The 20465-nt window shown below is 44.9% G+C and overlaps 1 protein-coding gene across 1 annotated transcript in view; it reads left to right on the forward strand.

Annotated features, from left to right (window-relative positions):
- The window catches only part of LOC126530880 (uncharacterized), a 97121-nt gene that overhangs the window by 49748 nt on the left and 26908 nt on the right, over positions 1-20465 (forward strand). The window contains exons 2-5 of the mRNA XM_050178198.3: positions 7909-8064; positions 10731-10813; positions 11476-11587; positions 13505-13624. Of these exons, the coding sequence (XP_050034155.1) occupies positions 7909-8064; positions 10731-10813; positions 11476-11587; positions 13505-13624 (471 nt within the window). The remainder of the gene's footprint in view (positions 1-7908; positions 8065-10730; positions 10814-11475; positions 11588-13504; positions 13625-20465) is intronic.

Here is a 20465-nt window from a genome sequence, read left to right on the forward strand (position 1 = left end):
CGATGAAATCAGATAACACAAGGTTCGGCGACAACAGGCAGCCGGGTAGAAGCATCGATAACTTTCCAGAAACTTCGAATGCATACAGGCGCGTCCCGCGCTGTGCGATTACATTTGTTAGGCGGCGAAACGTGGTCGCCCGATAAAGATAAGTACACGTGTCATTATTATTATTATCACTTTTATTATTAGAGTGTATCGTTACAAAATTACAATATCTCACAGGCGGCACAATGCAACTCAACAGCTGGTGCGCCGTCGGTGTATCGAGTCTTAGCTCGATACACCGACACACCACTCTCTTCACCATGATTCACGATATTCCGGACAGAGTCTGCAACATCTGGGGGCGGCAATAAAACCTGACTAGTACCCGTCGCGTGGAGATAGACGAGAAGGCACGGGCATTATAGCCAGCATTGCCAGTGTCTCGCTATCGTCGTTTATTGTGAAATCCACAATTAGTCGATAAAAAAAGCTGGTGATCGATATGCAGCTGCATGTTTATGTATAAGCAGCGTAACGTAAATCGCCTACTTAACCCCGCCAACCTTTGGCGTATACAACGAATTTCCGCGGCGATCTTTTTAGCTGCGCCCACATCGCAAAAAAAAAGAAAAAAAAAAAGACCGCTGCGGTGACAAGAGGAGGGTTCTTTTCGGGACCGTCGCATCCGGATGCCTATCGGGGCGCGGGATGCATTAACGAGAAACGCCCTTTCACTTATATTTAGGTGCACGTTAGAGAGACCACTCACGCTGTATTGTGGTAGTTGGTGAAACACTGGTACATGGACGGCAGGCACGGACAGATTCGCACGCAGAAGTAAGGACAGACATACAGAAGTGCTCGTGTTGTCTACTCATCTTTCTGTATGCGTGTGTGTTCGCGCCTGCCGCATTCTCACATATATAACGGCTTATCTAACTTCGTCTCCAAGACCGAGCTCTAGAGCATAACCTGGGCCTTAAGACGAAGGTATGCTAACTAGTACAATCACTAAACAAACAAACATTCTGCCTGCAACATAACTGGACGGATTCTATGTTGAGAGGGTTCGTATACACCTCCTTGACATCCTTGAAAACCCCTGAATTTGGTGGATACCATCACAGAGACAATGAGGGAAGCTTCATACGTCCTAACGTTGGCAGCAAACCTTTCCGAATTTGACGAATTTGAGCATATAACCTGTTCGTATTTACGCAAACAATGCCTTAGAGTGTCTATCGAAAAATGCGCGTTAATCGTGTTTACGCGCAAAATCATGGCACCGTACCCTGTTTCTCTCAATGGCCAGGTTATCAAATACCAGAAGTCTCACCGCTTCTTATGTGTGATTATTGACTGAGACCTTTCATGGAGCCCCCACTACATCTACCTGAAGCGGAGATTAATTTCGATTGTACGTATACTGAGGTTGCTGTGTGGAAAAACCTGGGGCATGTCGGTACGGTCCATGCTGCAGCTGTAAAGAGCACTGTTTCTAGGCTTTTTACGGTACAGCTGGCCGGTTTTGGCTAACACGTGTAAAACAATCATTTGTACCCTCGAAAATTTTCGAGGCCAGGCTCTACGGACATGTCTTGGACTACCATGATGCGCAGGTACTCACACTGATAGTACCTTCTTCCCTGCCTCTCATCTCTTTTCTTCCCTTAAACCCCTTCCCCTGTATAGGGTAGCAAACCGGACGCGCGTCTGGTTGACCTCACTACCTTTACTTCCTTCCTTTTCATCCTCCAAAGAAAGAAAACGAAAAAGATTCAAAGGCCCTTAGAACTACCAGAAAATAAATTTGCTTCTTGAATTCGTTAAAAGCTGGGGTCGGAAGCGACTTCTAACAATCAGAGTAACCAAGTGCGCATAAAGGCAATGCCATTAGACACTGCCTATCGGGAAACAACCCTACATATGTTCTTTTGAGAGTGTCGCTCGATGATTGCAATGTGGCATGTCCACTGCGATCACCGACAACAGGCCTGTTTAAATCGACGTTGCCATCGTGGAGCTAGGCAATGCCGGATCAAGCGACCACACCGGGCCACCATTTTGTTGTTTCGATAATTGGTTCACACCTCAGCTATATCATGGCTCCATTTTCGAGCCCTATATATGTGCTCTGGAAATGCCTAGCGGAAATTAAGTTTAAACCACTCGACTTTAACACAGCGATTATCTTTGGCTGAAGCCGAACGCTATGTTAACCATCATGCCAGAAGGCGATAGACGTCATTGCAATAGGAAATTCTACTTTGAAAAGCCACCTGAAAAGCTTGAAGCATGTGTCCAAACTCAGCAGCAGCTGCAAATTGCAGCTAAGAATGAAATTTCACTATTTTTCAGTGTATGCATACGAGTAAAGTTTGTTTCACCCTCCTCGAATTTTGGCTTTCGGCGTCCTTGAAATCCTTGATTTGTCCTTGACCTCGAATGTTCTGTACGAACCCTGTGCACAGCACGTAGACATCGCAGGTTATAAACATACGGGCCGGGGAGTGCCGTGTTTGATGTAGATATATACTATGCTGAGCTGGCAGGTTAAAATTCTGCCTTAGGTGCCTATCAGCGTAGACATACTCATATGCTTGGTCTGATCAGTTTCAATCCGTCACCACTAACGTTCCAAGTCTCGCATATATATATCCTTCCCCCCTTCTCCGGAATTATACACACGCGCACCCACACACATCCCAAAATGTGCCATGAAAGTGCGCGTTGGCACCTCACGTAGTTTAATATCGCCAGAAAGCTTTGCCACTGACTCAGCGCGGCTGGTCACAATAAGTTATGCAACTTTGTTAATTAGCTAATTTCACACTGACGCTGCCGCATAACGTAGAAGTTATGACCAGACGGCAGATTTATTCAAATGTGCGAAATAATGAAAATAACCGGAAGCAGATATACGTGAACGAGCGGCAGGCCACGAACCTATAGTTCAGTCGGGTCCGTTGCTTTGTGCACGCGTGGATTGCCATTATACTAGTGAAAACACGGTAGCTCCGCGCTTGTTCTCCTACGCGCTCTGGGTATGCGACGACCAGACGTCGACGGCAGCATCCGCTCCGGCGATCCCGGCCCGTCCCCTCCCCCTCGCCATTGTTTCGGTTGACGCGCGACCCTATCATCGTTGGCTTCTTGCGCCCCGTGGGGTCAGCTCGCAACTAGAAAAAAAATAAAAGTCTTGAGTGCGAATACATTGGTACTGCCCTGATACGCAAACATTGACTCGAGCCCACTCGCGGGCTCTCACGTGTTGAGTCACGCGCTGCGCATACATGTACCATATGCGGCGCGCACTACTCACTTGTCAGTCATGGTGTGCGACACGCTTACGCGCGATGCTGGGTGCCTCGCTTGCGTGCCATCAACGCTCCTTCCCGTCCGCATTACATTGGCCTGTTTCAGTTTCCTCTCTATTGCCTGCCAGAGTGTACGCGGCGTCGTTTTATCCGTCATGTGTCCATCTCAAAAATATTTTTTTTTTTTCGAAATATGCGAATTGCAGTAATGCGTAAATAGCATCACTTGTGTAGTATTTGTGAATAATAATAATAATAATAATAATAATAATAATAATAATAAGCTAGTTTGTGTTGTTTAGGTCGTTCTAACCAGCTAATATTGAAAAGGTCGGGCGTAGTACTTGTCAGGGGCCATCAGTCCATGTCATTGCCGACATGCAGTGTGTAATTCCTACGTAAAAAATAAAGCTCCCAGCATATTCTGTGTGCTCTAACGGCACCAAACGCGGTAGTCAGGAACGGTTGCGCGAGGAGGTCGAATCAGAGGAAGAAAGAGAGGGTCCCAACGTCTATGCGCCAACTCTGGTTACCGGACGCCCCCACGTGCGTCGGTACCACGACGAGCGAATGATCTTTCCTAAGCTTTTCCCTGGCATCGCACGCACGCAGGCCACCTTCAGTCACCACGCGTACACCAACACGTACACTACTTACGCCCGCAATATACCCCCTCACGCATGCATCTCCTTCGTGTGGCCTTCTCTCACCGGCGACCCTGTGTGCCGTGCCCGTGTTACACTTCCCCGCACTTCCCTACCGACATTGTAGCGGCTACCCCAACCCCCAAACTTAAGTTTCTGCCCCGACCCCACCACCGTGTGGCTGACTCAAGCGGCAAATCTCACATGAATGGCCACTTCTGCAAGACCACCGTACCTGACCGGACTACGCCACTTGACTGGCTTGCCTCCCTGAACCAATAATAAATTGTTTCTCTCCCTCTATCTCAGCATGCAGAAAGGGGAAGGCAGTCACGGTGTAAGAGAACCTACTCTTACACCGTGAAGGCAGTACAACACCTACCTCGAGCGCCAGTGAGTGAAGAGCGGACGCTGCTATGACCTTGCTCAGCGATTGGGACTGTTTTAGTCCAGCATTTCATTCAACGCTACACGCGGCTACCTTATTGTATTCAGTTTATCTCTCTATCAAAATATCTTCGTTGGCACCCGCCTGCATATGCTATTCTCGACATGTGCTTTAGCTTTCTTGACGCGAAGCTTTCTTTGCCTGTCATCCCATGGTTTCCGCCTGGATCGGTCGAGTCCTCGCGGAGTAGATTCCTTCTTACTCTTAACAAAAAAGGTCGTTCGGCGGCGGGTCATGTAGCACGTTGCTTAGACGAGAGCCGCACTGAATCAGGTTAGACTGGAAAAAAATCCCAAATAAACAGATGATGGTCATGCACGTTGCGGAAAACGGTTGATTGTTGCTGGAGGAAATCAAGACCTTATAAGCTTTCCATTTTTGAATTCCGCGCTGATTCCTCAGCACCGGTACGGCAGTGCGACGTCACGAACTTCAAAGTACTTTCTCGTACTTGGGTCTGTATTATAGCGCAGGAGAAATTTTTGAAACTTTCCATGTATTATGTTCTGGGGTTTCGCGTGGGCAAAACGACGATGTGATTATGAGAAACGCCGTAGTGGGCGCCGGACTCCGGATTATTTTTGACCACCTGGGCTTCCTTAAACGTGCACCCAATGAAGGGCACACGGGCGTCTTCCATTGCGCCCACATCGAAATGCGACCGCCGCGGCCGCTAATTGATCCCGCGCCCTCGGGCTTACAATAGCGCAACGCCAAAGCCACTACGCCACCATGACCGTTTGCTAGGTTGGATATCTGGTTCCTCTAGAATGCAATGTGGTCACTCTGCACCGATGAAGGAGTGACACGAGATCCGAATGTGTATAGACGCTGTCGAAATCTATGACGTCACGGCGAACTGGTACAGGAACTTCTGGGTGGCGGCGCCACCCGTCTGTCGCTTTCAGCGTTTTTTTTTTTCGGCTTACCAGGCCTCCCCTCACGGCAAAAACTACAGCTTTGCTATTGCATACAGGCGTAGCTTAACGTACTCTTAGTGTGCTCTTTAAGTGCCTGTGAAAAGAAAAAGCAAATGTGTATGCACGAATCCCGAGGGTTATATGGGTGTGTTTATTTATTTATTGTTATTATTCATTTTGTTAGAGAACTTGAAAGAGCACAATGCGCAAGTTGCAACGAAAGGAAAGCAGGCGCTGCGCTATGATTGTGTCCTTTTCACTGTACCCTGTAAAACCGAGACGAAGGAGCTCAAGTCGTCTCTGCCCACCGCTCTTTTGCGGACCTGAATGCGTCCGCGGAGTTGTGGCGTCTGGGTGCAGCTTTCTCTTGCATCCGGCCGGGTGCTAACTATACCACCTCGTTAAGAATAGAGCTTCGTTAGCTTTCCGCGCTTGTTGAGCTTAAACAATGGTCCTTAATGAACGTCAGCGTCGTGCGTGCGGAATTTCCACCGAGGCTTTTCCCGCATTTTTCTCGTCTCTTGACTGCTGAGCAGCTAAACACTTGCCGTATGTCCGTTGCTTGTTTCCATCAATAGCGTATACACACAAGAACTTATAATGCGCAAGTGTCCGTTTCTTTTTCTTCTCTCCATGGGCCGCGCGTTGCTCTTTCGTGCAGTGAAATATGTCGTTGGTGCAGATATATGTAGTGCAGTTGATGCAGTTTTTGACCTCATATCGCACATGTAACAGCTTGTCCCGCCTTTAACTTCCCTTATGAGTATCGCCGCTTATTCCTATGGAGTACGTTCGCTCTATTCCTTAAAGGGACACTAAAGAGAAAAATGATTTTTTCTGCATCAGTAAATTACCTTTCTACAACACCAAAAACAACATTCTTACCACGATAAGACGCTTCGTAAGGCAGAAAATGCGGAAGAACGAAAGACGGGTGGCGACGCCTCTTCGAAGTTCCCGCACCTGGTCGCTGTGACGTCATTGGTTTTGATGGCATCTTCTGTAGGCCTACTTAATTATATAGTGGTACAGATTGACTACATTGTGTTCTGAAGGAGCCCAATATTAAACATAGCAAGTTTCGGGAACCTGTACTCAGCCAACGTGGCCCAAATGCGAGAACACACTTTGGAATCCCTGACGTCACGCTGACGTACCGGCGTCGGGGTTTCGGCGCGAAATGAAAATACTGATACTTCGACCTTCATTTTATCGTCTAATAATCAAACTATTATTTTGAAATGACTGCCTGCAGAGTTCTCAAACAATGCTTTATTAGTCTAAACTGATTTATTGTTTCGCTTTAATGTCCCTGTAAAAAGGAATCTTTAGCTCAGGCCCAATTCTGATGCCGCTTATTCAAATACATGTAAAACGCAGAAACGCTTTTCTGAGATAACCACTGGGCCAATTTTGATGAAATGTGTTGCGTTTGCAAAAGTTCAATTCTAGTGACTGATGCAAGCGCAATTTCGATTTAGTGCCTAAATTTTTTTAAAAGAAATTTTCGAATATTGTTAAGCTTGAAAAATATAGGAGCACAAAGGTTACAAATATATTATGGAGTTTTACGTGCCAAAACCACAATCTCATGAACTTTACAAAATCTTTGCTCTGCATTTAGAACAAATATCGCAGTTCTGCAAACTGCATCCGTTAGAGCATTCAAAGCAGACACGTTTGATATGTCAGATTATGTCATACGTGGATTTTCTACATTGTCTACAAGGGTTCTACAAAAGTCATACTCGCATATTCGTAATAAATTTTAGAGCCATGTGTAATGCATCAATTTTGTCTGATTTAGATGTAATAATAAATGCATTTTACATAATTATCATATCGTTTTTCATTGCTGAGTTAGAGTTGTAAACCTTATAGTTCCGTCTTCTGAACCGTTTCGATTTTTAACAATATTTATTAAAGCATTGACGGTATAAATCGAAAATTCGCTACCAACAGTCACTAGATTTTAACTTTTTTCTTTTAAATGCAACAAACCTAATCAAATTTGGGGCGGTGGTTGCCGAGAAAAGCGTGATTTCTCCTTTCCCACGTACTTAGAAGCCCCCGAGCTAAAGCTTCCTCGTACTCGATGAGGCAGAGCACGCAAAGTTCAAATGGAGTGCCACTGCTAGCTTCTGAAGGGATAGTAAATGAATTCGTCGAGTACATATTTCTTTAAAGCTCTCATTGATAGATCTGTACGCCGTGCCGCACTATGATAGTATTCTTCCCCTGAAGATGAGCACGTACTTTATTCCATCAGCTGGGAATAAATACCACCGTCTATATAGCCGTCCGTTTAGAACCTTGCCGAATGTGCAGAGCAGATACGTCGATCGATCTTCCGACATGCGTTCAGCCGCAGGTTAAGCGATCGAAGTGCGCGTTTCTTTCTGTGGTCTGCGCGCACTGGTCCGATACTTTAGCGAGCAAGCACCAGCACATTGTGTTACGTGGCGTATACGTATATAGAGTCATGGCCGGCTGCAGTGTAGATGACAGACGCGCGAGACATGCGCGCCGTTCCGGAGGTGACAAAGCGAACTGACACGTTCATCCTTCGCGTGCTTGCCCTGTTTGCGCAGAGGAGCACATCGTGATGACCCCCCGCAAGAAGGCGGAGGGCCAGACGACCATCAAGATGGAGCGGGTGGCTCGGCAGGCGCTCGACAAGGGCAACGTCATGCACGAGGCCGGCGGAGACCACCGGGGCATCGTCATCAACCGGCTCGCCAGCAGGGGTACAGTCGCTCCCGCTTATTTTGCTTCTCGTTTTCTTCTTCTTCTGTCTTTTCTTTTAATATTTCTTCGTTTATTTTTCGTGCGTTATGTATAGGGCGCTCGAGCGGGCGCACGTGCAATATATCTCCGAGAGCTGAGATCGAAGCAATCGCAAGGCGACATGCGGTACCACTCGTCCAGGCCACTATAATCATTTGGATTTGCTTGCGCGAAAAGAACCATTGCAAGTTGCACAGTTAGTTTTGGTACATATTATTCGACGTTATAACGTGTTCAAGGAAAGGAATTACATAAAAGGAAGTGTAGGAAACGTATGGTGCATACGTAACTCGGGGTCCGACGGTGCAGCGTGACTGAAATATGGAGGCTGTATAAAACGAACCTGATAGGAACTTGTTGGGTGATGTTAGTGTGAGTAGTCGAAACTTGCGGCATCGTACCACGCGTCTTCTGTGGTTAGGCTTGGTTATCGTGAGTGTGAAGTAGTTGTGAGAGATCGGCGCTAACCCTGGAGATAACACTTGTGATGCAGTTCAATCCTGTTTACCTGCTGGAATTCGCCACAAACTCCCCAAGCACGGCGCACGCCCTAGCTGCTGCGCCGCCGTTGCATCGCGATGCACCGCTTTGCGTCCGAAGTGTGTGGGGACGTCCGCCTTGTTAGAAATCGCACCGCTGGCACGAGTTGTTGGAACCTCAGTGCTGGCACGAGTTGTTGCAAACTCAGCGCTGACGCCCGTTATTGCAAACGGGTCGCAAGCCCCAAGGGTAGCGTTGGCCTGGCGGCCTGGGGCACTGGAAGCATCCGAAGGTCCCGGCAAAGCATGAGTCGACTGGTAACAGAACAACTGGTTTATTCTAACATCGCAAAAGAGCGGGCGGTCAGGTCGACCGAAGTGAGAGACGGGAGAGCACATAACTCGACAGAAGAAATCGGAGCCTCTCTCTTGGCGTCCGGGGGCAGCTGCTCTTATACTTTCGCAGTTGAGGGCAAGAAGGAAGGTCACGGGATGTGACCACGTGACGGCGGGGGACGGACGAGCTGAGATGCATGTTGAGACGAGTGTAGTGACTCAACCGCCGGCCGGGCGCCGGACAGACCTCCTCGCTTCACACTTGGGGAGCTCCTCTCCCCGGCTGCCGCGCTTTGACAAGCGTGGGCACACACACACACACGCACACACGAAGACACGTGGCACTGAAACACGCCTGGACGCGCTTGGCGGGGAGGCGTATCTGCGGCGCTGAACGGGCCAAAATGTCCGCTGCTTGGAACGAAGCCCCGGCGTCCGTTGCATCCGCGCCGGCTATACCCGCGCGTCGTAGGCGAAACGTAACAGCCTATACAGGCTCACGTTGGGTCCGGTTGGCTTTTCCCCATAGCTCAGACGCGTGGTGGTCGAGCACGACGCATGGGGGCAAAAGAGAGACCAAAAGCTTTCTCGGTGAAGAGCGGCTGTGCACATACACCGTTGTCTGCGTCGAGTACAAACTATCCTTCTTGAAAAGCTAGCGTGCACGTACCAGGCAACAAAGTTTTTTTTTTTTTTTTTTAGGCAGCTAATGTCAAGTATACAAAACGCTTTTCAATAATCTGTGATCCTAAAGAGTGAGGACAACCTCACGGCAGCTCATTTGTATGCTGCATGCAAATTAAGACACGAGTGCTTTTTTTTTTCATTGTCAAGCGAAATGTGTTTGATTTTAGACCAATAGTTCACAGTTTCTTTAATAGGCCGTTGGGCATTGCATTTCAATGGACTGTAATAATAATAACCTTCCTAATCTTCTGAACGAGAAGGGGAACCTAGGGGCCCGATTTTTGTTAGTGATGACCATATGAAGCCAAGAAAAGCATAGTGGAAATTATTTGTAGTAAATAAAGTAACGAGAAATGAAAGTGGATGAAAACCAACTTGTCGCCGGTGGGAAACGAACCCACTGAACCCGTTCTTTGCATAGCGAGGGTCTTGACTTTGGCAGGATTGATGCGTTCAGGTAGCATACCAGGATTATTGGTCAGCTGCCTGCTCCTAAAGTTCACGTGTACTACACGACACCATCGATCAAAAGGATGTTCCACATCCACCACCATGGCCATGAGTGGCACTGGCTAACACTCCCCGAGTCAGATCTCGTACATGTGCATAAATACTTAAGAATGTCTGCATGATAACAGCTGCCATAGCAGGATTTGTAGCGCAATGCTCGCCTAATGTGGAAATTGTGGGTTCGGCTACCGCCGTCATCAAGTTGTTTCTTTGTCCACTTTCATTTCCCTTTATCTTATCATTTCTACACTTCAAATAATATACCACAAATTATTTTCCCTATGCTTTCCTTAGCTTCATTATCTGTTGGCTTGATATGGTGTGCAGGTTTCCTCCATGCAATATGCAGATGTGCATCATTAACAGAAGCACATACATGATGCCAAGCACTGTTTATAGGCCACAGCAATGGGGTATACGCTGGAGGTTTGTTCTGTGCAATGGCATTGGTAACAATTGGCTGGGTTATGGAATAGCTCTGGTACCTTTTTATGTATTTTATTAATCCATACTAATATTGTTTAAAAACAGCAGCTGCAATGCCAACTTCTTATGCAACAATACGGATTGTTCTGATGGTCTTTATTGCAATTATGCTTTTCTTTTTGGCCTAGATGACGATGATGATGATTCACCCGAGATCTCATTGGAGTTCCGTGTATTCCTCACCAATGTGGTGACAGAAGTCCACACACGGGTAAGTTGCTAATGCTTTTCCCCAGAAATGTTTCGCATATTATTATTATTATTTTTTGCGCAACACAACAATGAAAGCACCATATTTTAACACCACATTTGTTAATAAATTTACCATGTTCAGCATGCTCACTGGAATGCTCTTACAGAAAAAAAAAGAAGCACTGACTAGTTACATGATAGGACATTGACTTACTGTTGCAGTCAGCCTTAATGAGACTGTAACGTCACACCATTTTATCTGTGAGATATGTTCAAGTTAGCCCAAGAATTACCATCACTTCATAGTTCATGAATGTTTAGAACTGACCACTCATGAGCATTGCATTGCAGAGAGAGAGCTTACAAAACATTAGGCATAAAATTCTTGCATTAACCTAGCTTTGTTGTACAGTAAAAAAAAATTTGATGAGCAGGGAGCCAGAAATATTGTTGTTTCAGAAAATATTTTGAGAGGAAATCTTTCACATAAAGTGAAATATTTTTGAGACCGTCAGGGATGCCTGACTAATACCTCATATGCTTGAGCTGAAATGGCCATTTTACATTTCGTTCCGATTTTAACTATAAATGAACATCTATTTCATTGGAACATTTTCTGCATTCAGGTTGGAGAAATATTGCTGCGGAATGGCAAACACTAACGCGCCTTTTTCATTGCAGGAAAGCAGAGAGCTCAAGTTCTGGTTCAAGCCGGGGGTGACCAAAAATGACCAGCGCCATTCTGCCCAAGAATTTTTTAAAGAACTGGTCAGTCCCAGTGACTTTCCCAGAGGTGAGGCTTCTAGAAAGTCTAACCTGAAACGTTAATGCGAAGTTTTTCAGAATAACCAGCTGCATTTTAACCTCATCTGTTCAACTGTGATACATATTGGGTCCTGCTGTCCCCACTGCCAACTCATTTCTTTTTCAGCCATGCGCCTAACGCCTCACTCAGTCTAATGTCCTCATCTCCTCTCCCCTTGCCTGCCCACTACCCCCCCCCCCCTTTTTTTTGTATAATATTTTGTGAGTACAACTTTGGAATAAATATAGTGGTGTGCATTTTCTTCTCAGTTACTAGTTGTAAAATGTTTCACCAAGCACTTGCTTTTCCAGACCAAAATAAACTAGCAATCTTGCGACAATCACTGTAGTCTTGATTGTTGTGCCACATATTAGCCACAATTTCAATGGTTCGAAGCCTCTGCCACTTTAACTATAAAACTACTTTTTCTCAGTTTCCTTTCTTATCTCTTGGGTTGCATTCCTCGAACTTGCCTCTTCAACCAGTTTAAAACAATGCCGAGTATAGTATTAAGTCACGAAAACAACAGCCAAGTGAGTGCCTGTGGTATAGCTTGCAAATCGTTGGTTGGACAGTGCATAGTAATAGCAGTTCTCTGAACGAAATAATGAGGCTTGTTTTCTTTGCCTACCTAGCATACTTCTTTTGGATTCCTTTTGGGGCTATTTATGTTTGGTTTTAAAGTGCACAATATCTTCTTGCAGGGCACAATTAGTGTTGCTTGCATATGCATCGCTACGTCCACAGATCGAGTGTCGGCTTGCATGAGAAACCCTTTAGTATGTGATATGAATAGTGCAAAAAACATGTAGTGCCCATTTGAGATTCAAGCCCATCATTCAAATGCAAGTTATTATAGTGTGCCTGTCTTACATCCGAGGCAAACAAGTGTCAACAGGCACTCTTGGCTAAAATCACTATTTCCAAGCCACAACATTTGCAAAAGTTCCTGGTCCTTGCATATGGAACATTTGTCTGTCTTCAGTCCATATTCCTGTATATACAAAACTTTTTGTTTTTTAACCTCACATTAGGTTGGCGTACAGCTTTATTTCCTTATATTTCCTCCCAGGTAAGCAATATCTTGTGCACTTATTCATTTTTAAAGAAGTTAAGGTTTTCAAGGATCTTGATATTGCGATATAATCGATCATAGCAGCTATTTAACAAACACTGACATGCTTGATATTGCTAGTTTTGCCTGCTTCTTTTTACCATCCACTTCCTGCTTCCACTTTTGCCTTCACTCGTTCTGAAACTGTTGTGGAATTGGTCTGCTTGGTGCCTAATCCTGCAGTGACAGGAACATTAATATCCATTAGTAATCAGATCAGTATATATCAGACATTAAGAACCACTAAGTAATGAATACATAAAATGTAGAAAATTACACTCTGTTGAAGGTCATAATCCTAGAACATTATCATGAAAAAAATCACGGCTTGAGTCAATATTGTGCCCCTGGAAACACCCGCGTAGCTAATTGGCCAACATGGACCTGGATAATAATATGACAGATAAGGTAGATGGTGCTGTATCGAAATTCACAGTCGCGTAGTTGTTGTTTTTTTCTAATTTTGACAACTTGGGTTAATATTATGTTTCTTGCTGCATTTTCTCACACTAGTAGGTCAAAGGTCAAATACCACATGTCCTATATTGCAGTCACACACTCAATTTCAGTAGTTCTTGGAAGTCTGTATCTGGCAGTAGTATTAAAAACACTGTTTCGTTGTCTCTTCTGATGTAGAGGAGGGGTATTCCCTCTCCTCCTCCATTCCCCTCAAGGATGAGCAACTTTGGATTGCATAACGGCACACTGTACTACTGAAAGAAAGCTGCTACGACAGCTGAATTTGTAGCAGCAGTTGATTACACGGATTGGTTTGGAATTTCTCTTTGCAGATTATGTGGGCTTTATAAAGAAGATTATGAAGCTGATGCAGATTAAGTATGTCAACATGCGCAAGGTGGAGATTGAAATGCGACAGCTGGAGAACATTACTGAGCCTCCCCGACGCCCGAGTAAGATCCATCTTACCACATGTTTTTCCTCACTCTAGTCATTGAATAAGGTTCCAGGGGTGTGAAAGCTATCTCTGTTCATGTAGCCTCACTCGGGCACTCACATTCGTCCAATCTATATATAATATCTGGACAGAAAAAAAAAGGGGCTCGTGAGCTTAAGTTTAAAGGTAACCTTGGCAGCATTGTTTCAGCACACTGAAACGTCTATAAGGATAAAAACGCGCCAGTTTTTGCAACAGGGGCATTGTGCTTTCTATGTGAGACTAAAACATTGTGTTTTTGAGCAAAAAGAACAGCACTTCTGAACATGACAAAAGTAGATGACACATATAAGTATCCACTAGCAACTGTAATATTTATTATGGACAGTTACATATATAAGTAAGTATATGTAGCTTTTCATTACAGATAAATGTTCTGGTTGGTAGTGAGAATCTGTGTGTGTTGCCTCATTTTGTGCTAATCAAAAGCACTGTTTTCTTGCTCAAGTATTACCAACCAGTCCAAGTTAGCACTCTGTTAACATTGTAGAGATGAGTCAGAGGACTTCTACAAATCTGGCTCCACTCAGCATCAAAGACCTACTTTTGAGCATCCAAAACTGGCCATGTCCTGTGACCTAAGTCATGGAAGCATCCTCAAGAGTTAGGGCACATTCCCCGAGGATCCAAGCAAAGTTTATGCAGCGAGAGCACGCATTTGTGCCTTGTGCCAGCTGAGCCACTGGCAGCCTGACTTGCAGACCCTTGGCTTTCCCTGACTCTGGGGCAGGACTCTGAGCTTCCAGACAGCTTCGCCCCCCAGCTGGAGCGAATCATCAAGTTCAACTCTGGCCACGTACATCTCTTGCATCGAGAAGGTGGCGACTGTACTTATAATACATGCATCTTGGAGATGCTGCCTGGCTGTCTTTAGCATGCCTGCATTTGGGAAACATAGCTCCACAAGCATGCCAACATTCATACTGTTTAAAACATATGGCTTGCAAATTGAGTGTCATACTAAACCTTGTTTGGGAGAATCATAGCAACGTGTATATCTCACGTATATTTGCAACTACGCATGGGTACATTGCTGGCGGTACCTTCTGTGCCTTCTGTTGACAACCATTGGTATTATTGGAAAGATCATATGCAGTGATCCTAACAAGGCAGGAGTTCACAGGAAGATGGAGACTTGGAATAACAACAAAATTCAAGCAAAGAAGGCCCGAGACTGAATGAATGAGGTTTTATTATTAATAGACAAGATATAGTACAAGGCAATAATATACAGGAGGAGGTCCCGAGTTCGAAGACTGTAATGGGACCTCCTGTACAGTGTATAAGTAAAAATATAAACAACAGTTGCAACAAATAGTGTAAAATATTCAAAAGATAACAAACTTAGTATTGTTTTAGGTTTGGCAGTACAAAACAAATCAGCTGCAGACATGCTAATAAAAAATATAATAATTATTATTACATTCGACTAATTACCAATGTTTTGGCAGCGGGACTTGTTGAAATGTTGCTTCCAGCTTTAGGATTTACTTATTAAGCCACTGTTGATTGTTTTATTCTGTAAGCATCACAGCTCAGAGCAATCTGTGCTTGATGGAAATGTTACATGTCACCGGTGCTGTGCTGCTGAAGCAATCATGATGATGATCATGATGACTTAAAGATGAACACACTGAGTACTGTGTGTAGACAGAACACGTCCCGTGCCACAATATCCACCATGCATAACCTCATTGCTAACACTAGTGGCTGTCAATAGAAGGCACTGAAAATACTGTTGGCCCTGCACTCACGTGCTGCTGTTATCAGATATGAAGCCTCTGCTGTGTCAAATCTTTTTGTTTTGTTTTTTTGTTTCTTTTTTTCAAGGTTTTTCTGGTTTTGCACAAGTGATATTCAATAGCTGGTGCACAGTTTGGTGTTGGTAGAACGTGTTCGTAAATATTCGCTTGTCTTATTTGATGCTCTGAAGTTCTCAGGCAGCTTCAGCACAGCTGGGAATTGTCACAGATGTGAGAGAACTTTCACGCTAAATAGAGAGGCCTTGTCATTTTTCTATCATGAGTGCGCAGCTGACAGGTTGCACTACCAACAATTAATTATTGTGAGAGCAAGGGCAGTATTCCCGTGTGATCGCTTTCAGAGATAGTTTCACTTTCGCGAGAATTCACGTGATTTGGCACCGAATGCATCGGCACATACGGCTGACTGACAATGTTTCTGGTGCTGTGCCGAGCTCGTTATCTTCGCAGGAAGGCTGTCGACTGTTTACTTCCATGCAACCAGATTCGAGTCACGCAAAATCTCGCAAAAGGGATGGTAGTTTCTCCAAAAGTGATCAACCAAAAATACTCCCCCAAGGGCATGTGCCAACGATCATACATCAGTTGAGGACTGTGCATTTTACAAATGTAATGTGTGAATACTATTCAGTACTTTGGATTCTTCTAATAACAAGACTGTCCATCATGATCATGGGAACTCATACATGTGGTCTATGTTCAATTTTAGAATTTTACATTTAGTATTTTCTAGTATTTGCTTATGGCCATATTTATGGGGTGGTATACAGGATTACTGCTATAACATCCATGCAAATCTGCCACCTTCTGCTGACCACCTCAGGCCCTTAAGCATTTACCAGCTTTTCAAAAATACAGAATACACTCACCTATCTTCCAGTATGGCTTCTGAGTGAAAAAGTATTTTCTGCTGCAAAAGGCATTGTTGCTGGGCAAATGAAAAATCTTTTTGCACAATAAGTTGGGTTACTAACTATAAGATGCTTTGTTTTAGAGCATCTTTATATTTATTGTGACAGTTTGTACAGCGTTAATTCCTATTTCACTAATGAAGCGCACCATACTTGAATCCATAATGCTATGTGTTATGTACATGGGGTGATCCTTTTTTTTTTCCTGAATTTATAAATATGTTCTTTTGCAGATAACATAGTGCTAGTCCTTGAGCTGGATTATTCAGGGACATTACCTGCACAAGAAATCGGAACACATATTCAACTAATTTACAAACATTCACTAATTAGATTCCTAATTAATTACTGTATGGCTCATATTGCAATTTACAAATTGCAGTCAGTGAGTTTGCAAGGTGTATTCATTTGGAATGAACTTACAGAATGACACCAGTATCGAGGTATGTGCCATCAAACTCGCCATAAAAATGCACTTTTGTTTCACTTACTCTTTTAACAAAGCGTTCTTTTATGCATTGAAGCACAAAAGTAACTGAAATGCACGTGTTTCCTCCCACACATCAGGAAATATCTTGAAACTGGTGTGATCCCAGAAATTCAATTCAAGTGCATACATCTTGCCAAATCACCAGCTGAAATTCGTAATTTGCAGTATGTGCCGTAAAGTGATTACTTAATTTAATTAGCTTAAATATATGTTTCGATTTATCGTACTAGTAATGTCTGCCGCATTGAATAATCTAGCTCAAGGATAAGAATTGCGCTTTCTGTTACAGGTGATATTTTTTTAATTCTGGAAAACTTAAAAATGATAACCCCATATATAGAATCGTTCATTTTTGGGTTTCATGTTTTTTGAATCTTGAGGTTGGTAAAAATAAAATGTTCTTTTTAATCTGGAAATTTGGAGAGAAATCGGAATCTTTTTTTTTATCTGATATCCCAAAGTTCGGGATTTTTCTGATTACTTTGGCAAATGATTAACACTACAGGCTATAGTCTCCTTTTGGACCCAAACATTTATTTAGGCAAAAGATATCACTGACAGGAACATATAATAACCAAGGGAGCTGCTCACAAGTTATGTGATGAACTTAAAAATTCTTGCTGACAGTCATTATTTACATATTTAAAGAAAACCACATTCACAAAACCAAGAAATATAAATGCTCTTGGCAATTCCTTGCTTGCTTTGTTCTATGCACTTTATCTACAAGGAAAAAAATGAAGAAATAGTACACGTGGGCGTGCTTCTCAAGAGGTGTGATGTTTTTTTCTTATCTTACAAGCTCTTGGTGACGTACACTATCATGTGCATTTTGAGCACATCTCTGTCCATCATAGACCTGTCGGGCCTTATGTTTTATCCCTGTCATCCTGTTTTACTGATTCATGATATATGCCCGTTCAGCAAAATGAGGGGATTATCAACTTGCCCAATCTGTACCCTTCTTTGAATGTACCTTAGCTGGGGAAACGTCAACTCAGCATCACACCTACTGTTTGCGATGCAGAGCAAACTGATCGTTGCATCTGCTTTCTAGCGCGTTATCACCATTTACATGTATGTGATGTGTAGGAAGTGAGATGTGATGCGTCACTGTCGTATTCATGGAAATGCAGCTATAATCTAGTTCAATGCCGGCAGGCACTGAACGTGCAATATGTGCTGCGTTCCGCTTGAGTGTTAAGCGAAGAGGAAGCTCACATAAGGTGGTCAGCATTCACCGGTTTTGTAGCACTTGCATCCAATTTTAACTTTATGAAAAGGCTAAATTCCCAGTTGAAATCAAGTTTAACCTGATTTGCCTAAAACTTGTTCGGGGTGCAGAAATTGGGAATTGTTGGGTTTTACCTGAAAACAAAGGAACCTAGGCATAAAGTGTTGTATGGTATTTCCTTGCGTGAGTGAATTGGCAGTAATTTTTTGCTGTTGCTTCAGCAGATAACCAAAGTTCTCGTCATGAATCTTGTAATGTTCACCTCCACAGTTCTGTTAATGTGATCATCATAATATGTAACACTATGGTGCCTTTAGCCTAACACTTGCCACAATGGCTCAGCTGCTGCTGCTGAGTGTGAGGTCGCGAGTTCGATTTGCAGCTGCTGTGGCTGCATTCAGAAGACAGTGGCAGACAGACACACAGACAAAAAGCTTTATTGATGGTCCTGAGGAACCGCATCAGAGTACCTCCCTTTTCAGGGAGCCCCCCTAGCTGTCGCGGGCCGCACGCATGTCGAGGTCTGAAGATCGTGGTCCTTCACCCTTGTCGCAGGCCCTCTGGATAGCCCGTAGTTGCTCTGAGAGGTCATCGCTCTTAAGGGCTGCCTCCCAGTCCATTAGAGTGGTAAGCGATGAGCTGCGTAAGTCTGGACTGTGGGGTTCTACATTAGGAGCGAAGTGACTGAATCGGTCCGTGGAGGGGAATGACCCCGTTTGGAGCACGCGAAAAGCCGACGATTGTGGTCTAGCGAGTTTAGGATGTGGTGGAAAGGCCCGCCGAGCAAGTTGATAATGTGCCGAGATTTCATGGAAGGTGAGAAGCGAATCCTTGTACAGTCCTAAGTCACCGCCCGTGAGACCACCGGAACCGCCATGGTGTGTAAGACCTTGCGCACAGTCATGGGCCAACTCATTGGCGTTAACAACCTCAGAGTGCACATTGATTCCCATATGGGCTGAGAACCATTTGATGATATGAAAACCAGCAACCCCTTCGGTGCCGAGGATTGCCGCCGCCTTCTTTGAAATCGAGCCGGAGGCGAACGCTCGGGCTGTAGACCTGGAGTCTGTAAAGATATTGGGACATAGAGGCTCCTTCAGTGCTAAAGCTATAGCACCCTGCTCGGCTACTGTTGCAGAAACCTTCTGCACGGACGCTGAGTTAATGAGAATGCCATTGGAATCAACCGAAACTATGGCATAGTGATCAGAGCGCCCGTACTGGGCGGCGTCAACGAAACATGCAAGATTCGGAGTGGCCGCAGCCACATTTAATATGGAACGATCTTGGCCTGCCTGGTGCCCTACATTGTATTGAGGGTGGACGTTACATGGCAGGGGATCTACCTTGAACGTATCTTGGACCATGGGTCATACGGTCAGCACTCTCCACACAGGATGTCACGCTACTTATAAAGAGGCAAATCATTGATGACGACACTAGAGACACTCGGGGCATCCTTACTCTAGACTTGTCCAAGGCTTTTGATAACATCTCGCACCGGTTCGTGCTAGACGCCATCTCGGACCTGGGCCTGGGGCCACGATTCCATGCGTACGTTAGCTCCTTCCTCAGGGATAGCAAGGCCACTGTCAAAATAGGGCAAATCAAATCCAAGGAATTTACGTTGGGAGCGAGAGGCACCCCGCAAGGGGCGGTCATCTATCCCCTACTGTTTAACATCGCCATGAAGGGCCTCTCGGACAGACTGGCCACAGTAAGAGGAACGGGTCACGCCCTCTATGTGGATGATATTACCAAGTGGTGCATGGGAGGGTCTGAGGCTGTAGTTGAGAGTGCACTCGACATCTCAGAACACTTCCTACTAGACACGGGCCTGTGTCTGTCGCCAACCAAGTCCAAACTTCTATTGTATAGGCCCACCCGAGGGGGGGTTAGGTGCTCTACACCCTTAGATCAAGTTCCCATAGCCCTCTATACGAGGGATGGACAACAAATCCACAGAGTGGATACCATCAGGGTCCTCGGACTCTTGCTGGAGTCTCTCGGGGGCAACTCGCAGACTATAGCTCGCGTTACCTCCAAGACGGAGAATATGCTTCGGCTTATCCTCAGGGTCTCGAACCGCAGGGGGGGTTTAAGTGAGAGCAATCTCCTCAGACTCTACCACGCATTTCTTATGAGCCACGTTAACTATGTAGCCTCCGCATTGCGCTGGTCTAAACGGGATGAGGCCAAAATCGACACTCACATGTGCAAAAGCATCAAGCACATGCTGGGTTTACCACTCACTACCAGCACCGCGCGTCTGATGCAACTAGGCATGCACAACACCCTCTCAGAGGTGATCGAGCCCCAACGAGGGGCCCAAATAATACGACTCTCATCATCGCGTCACGGGGAGATGCATCCTCGAATCCGTTGGATGCAGTCAC

The sequence above is a fragment of the Dermacentor andersoni genome, chromosome 5 (assembly GCF_023375885.2).
Source record: "Dermacentor andersoni chromosome 5, qqDerAnde1_hic_scaffold, whole genome shotgun sequence".
NCBI lineage: Eukaryota > Metazoa > Arthropoda > Arachnida > Ixodida > Ixodidae > Dermacentor > Dermacentor andersoni.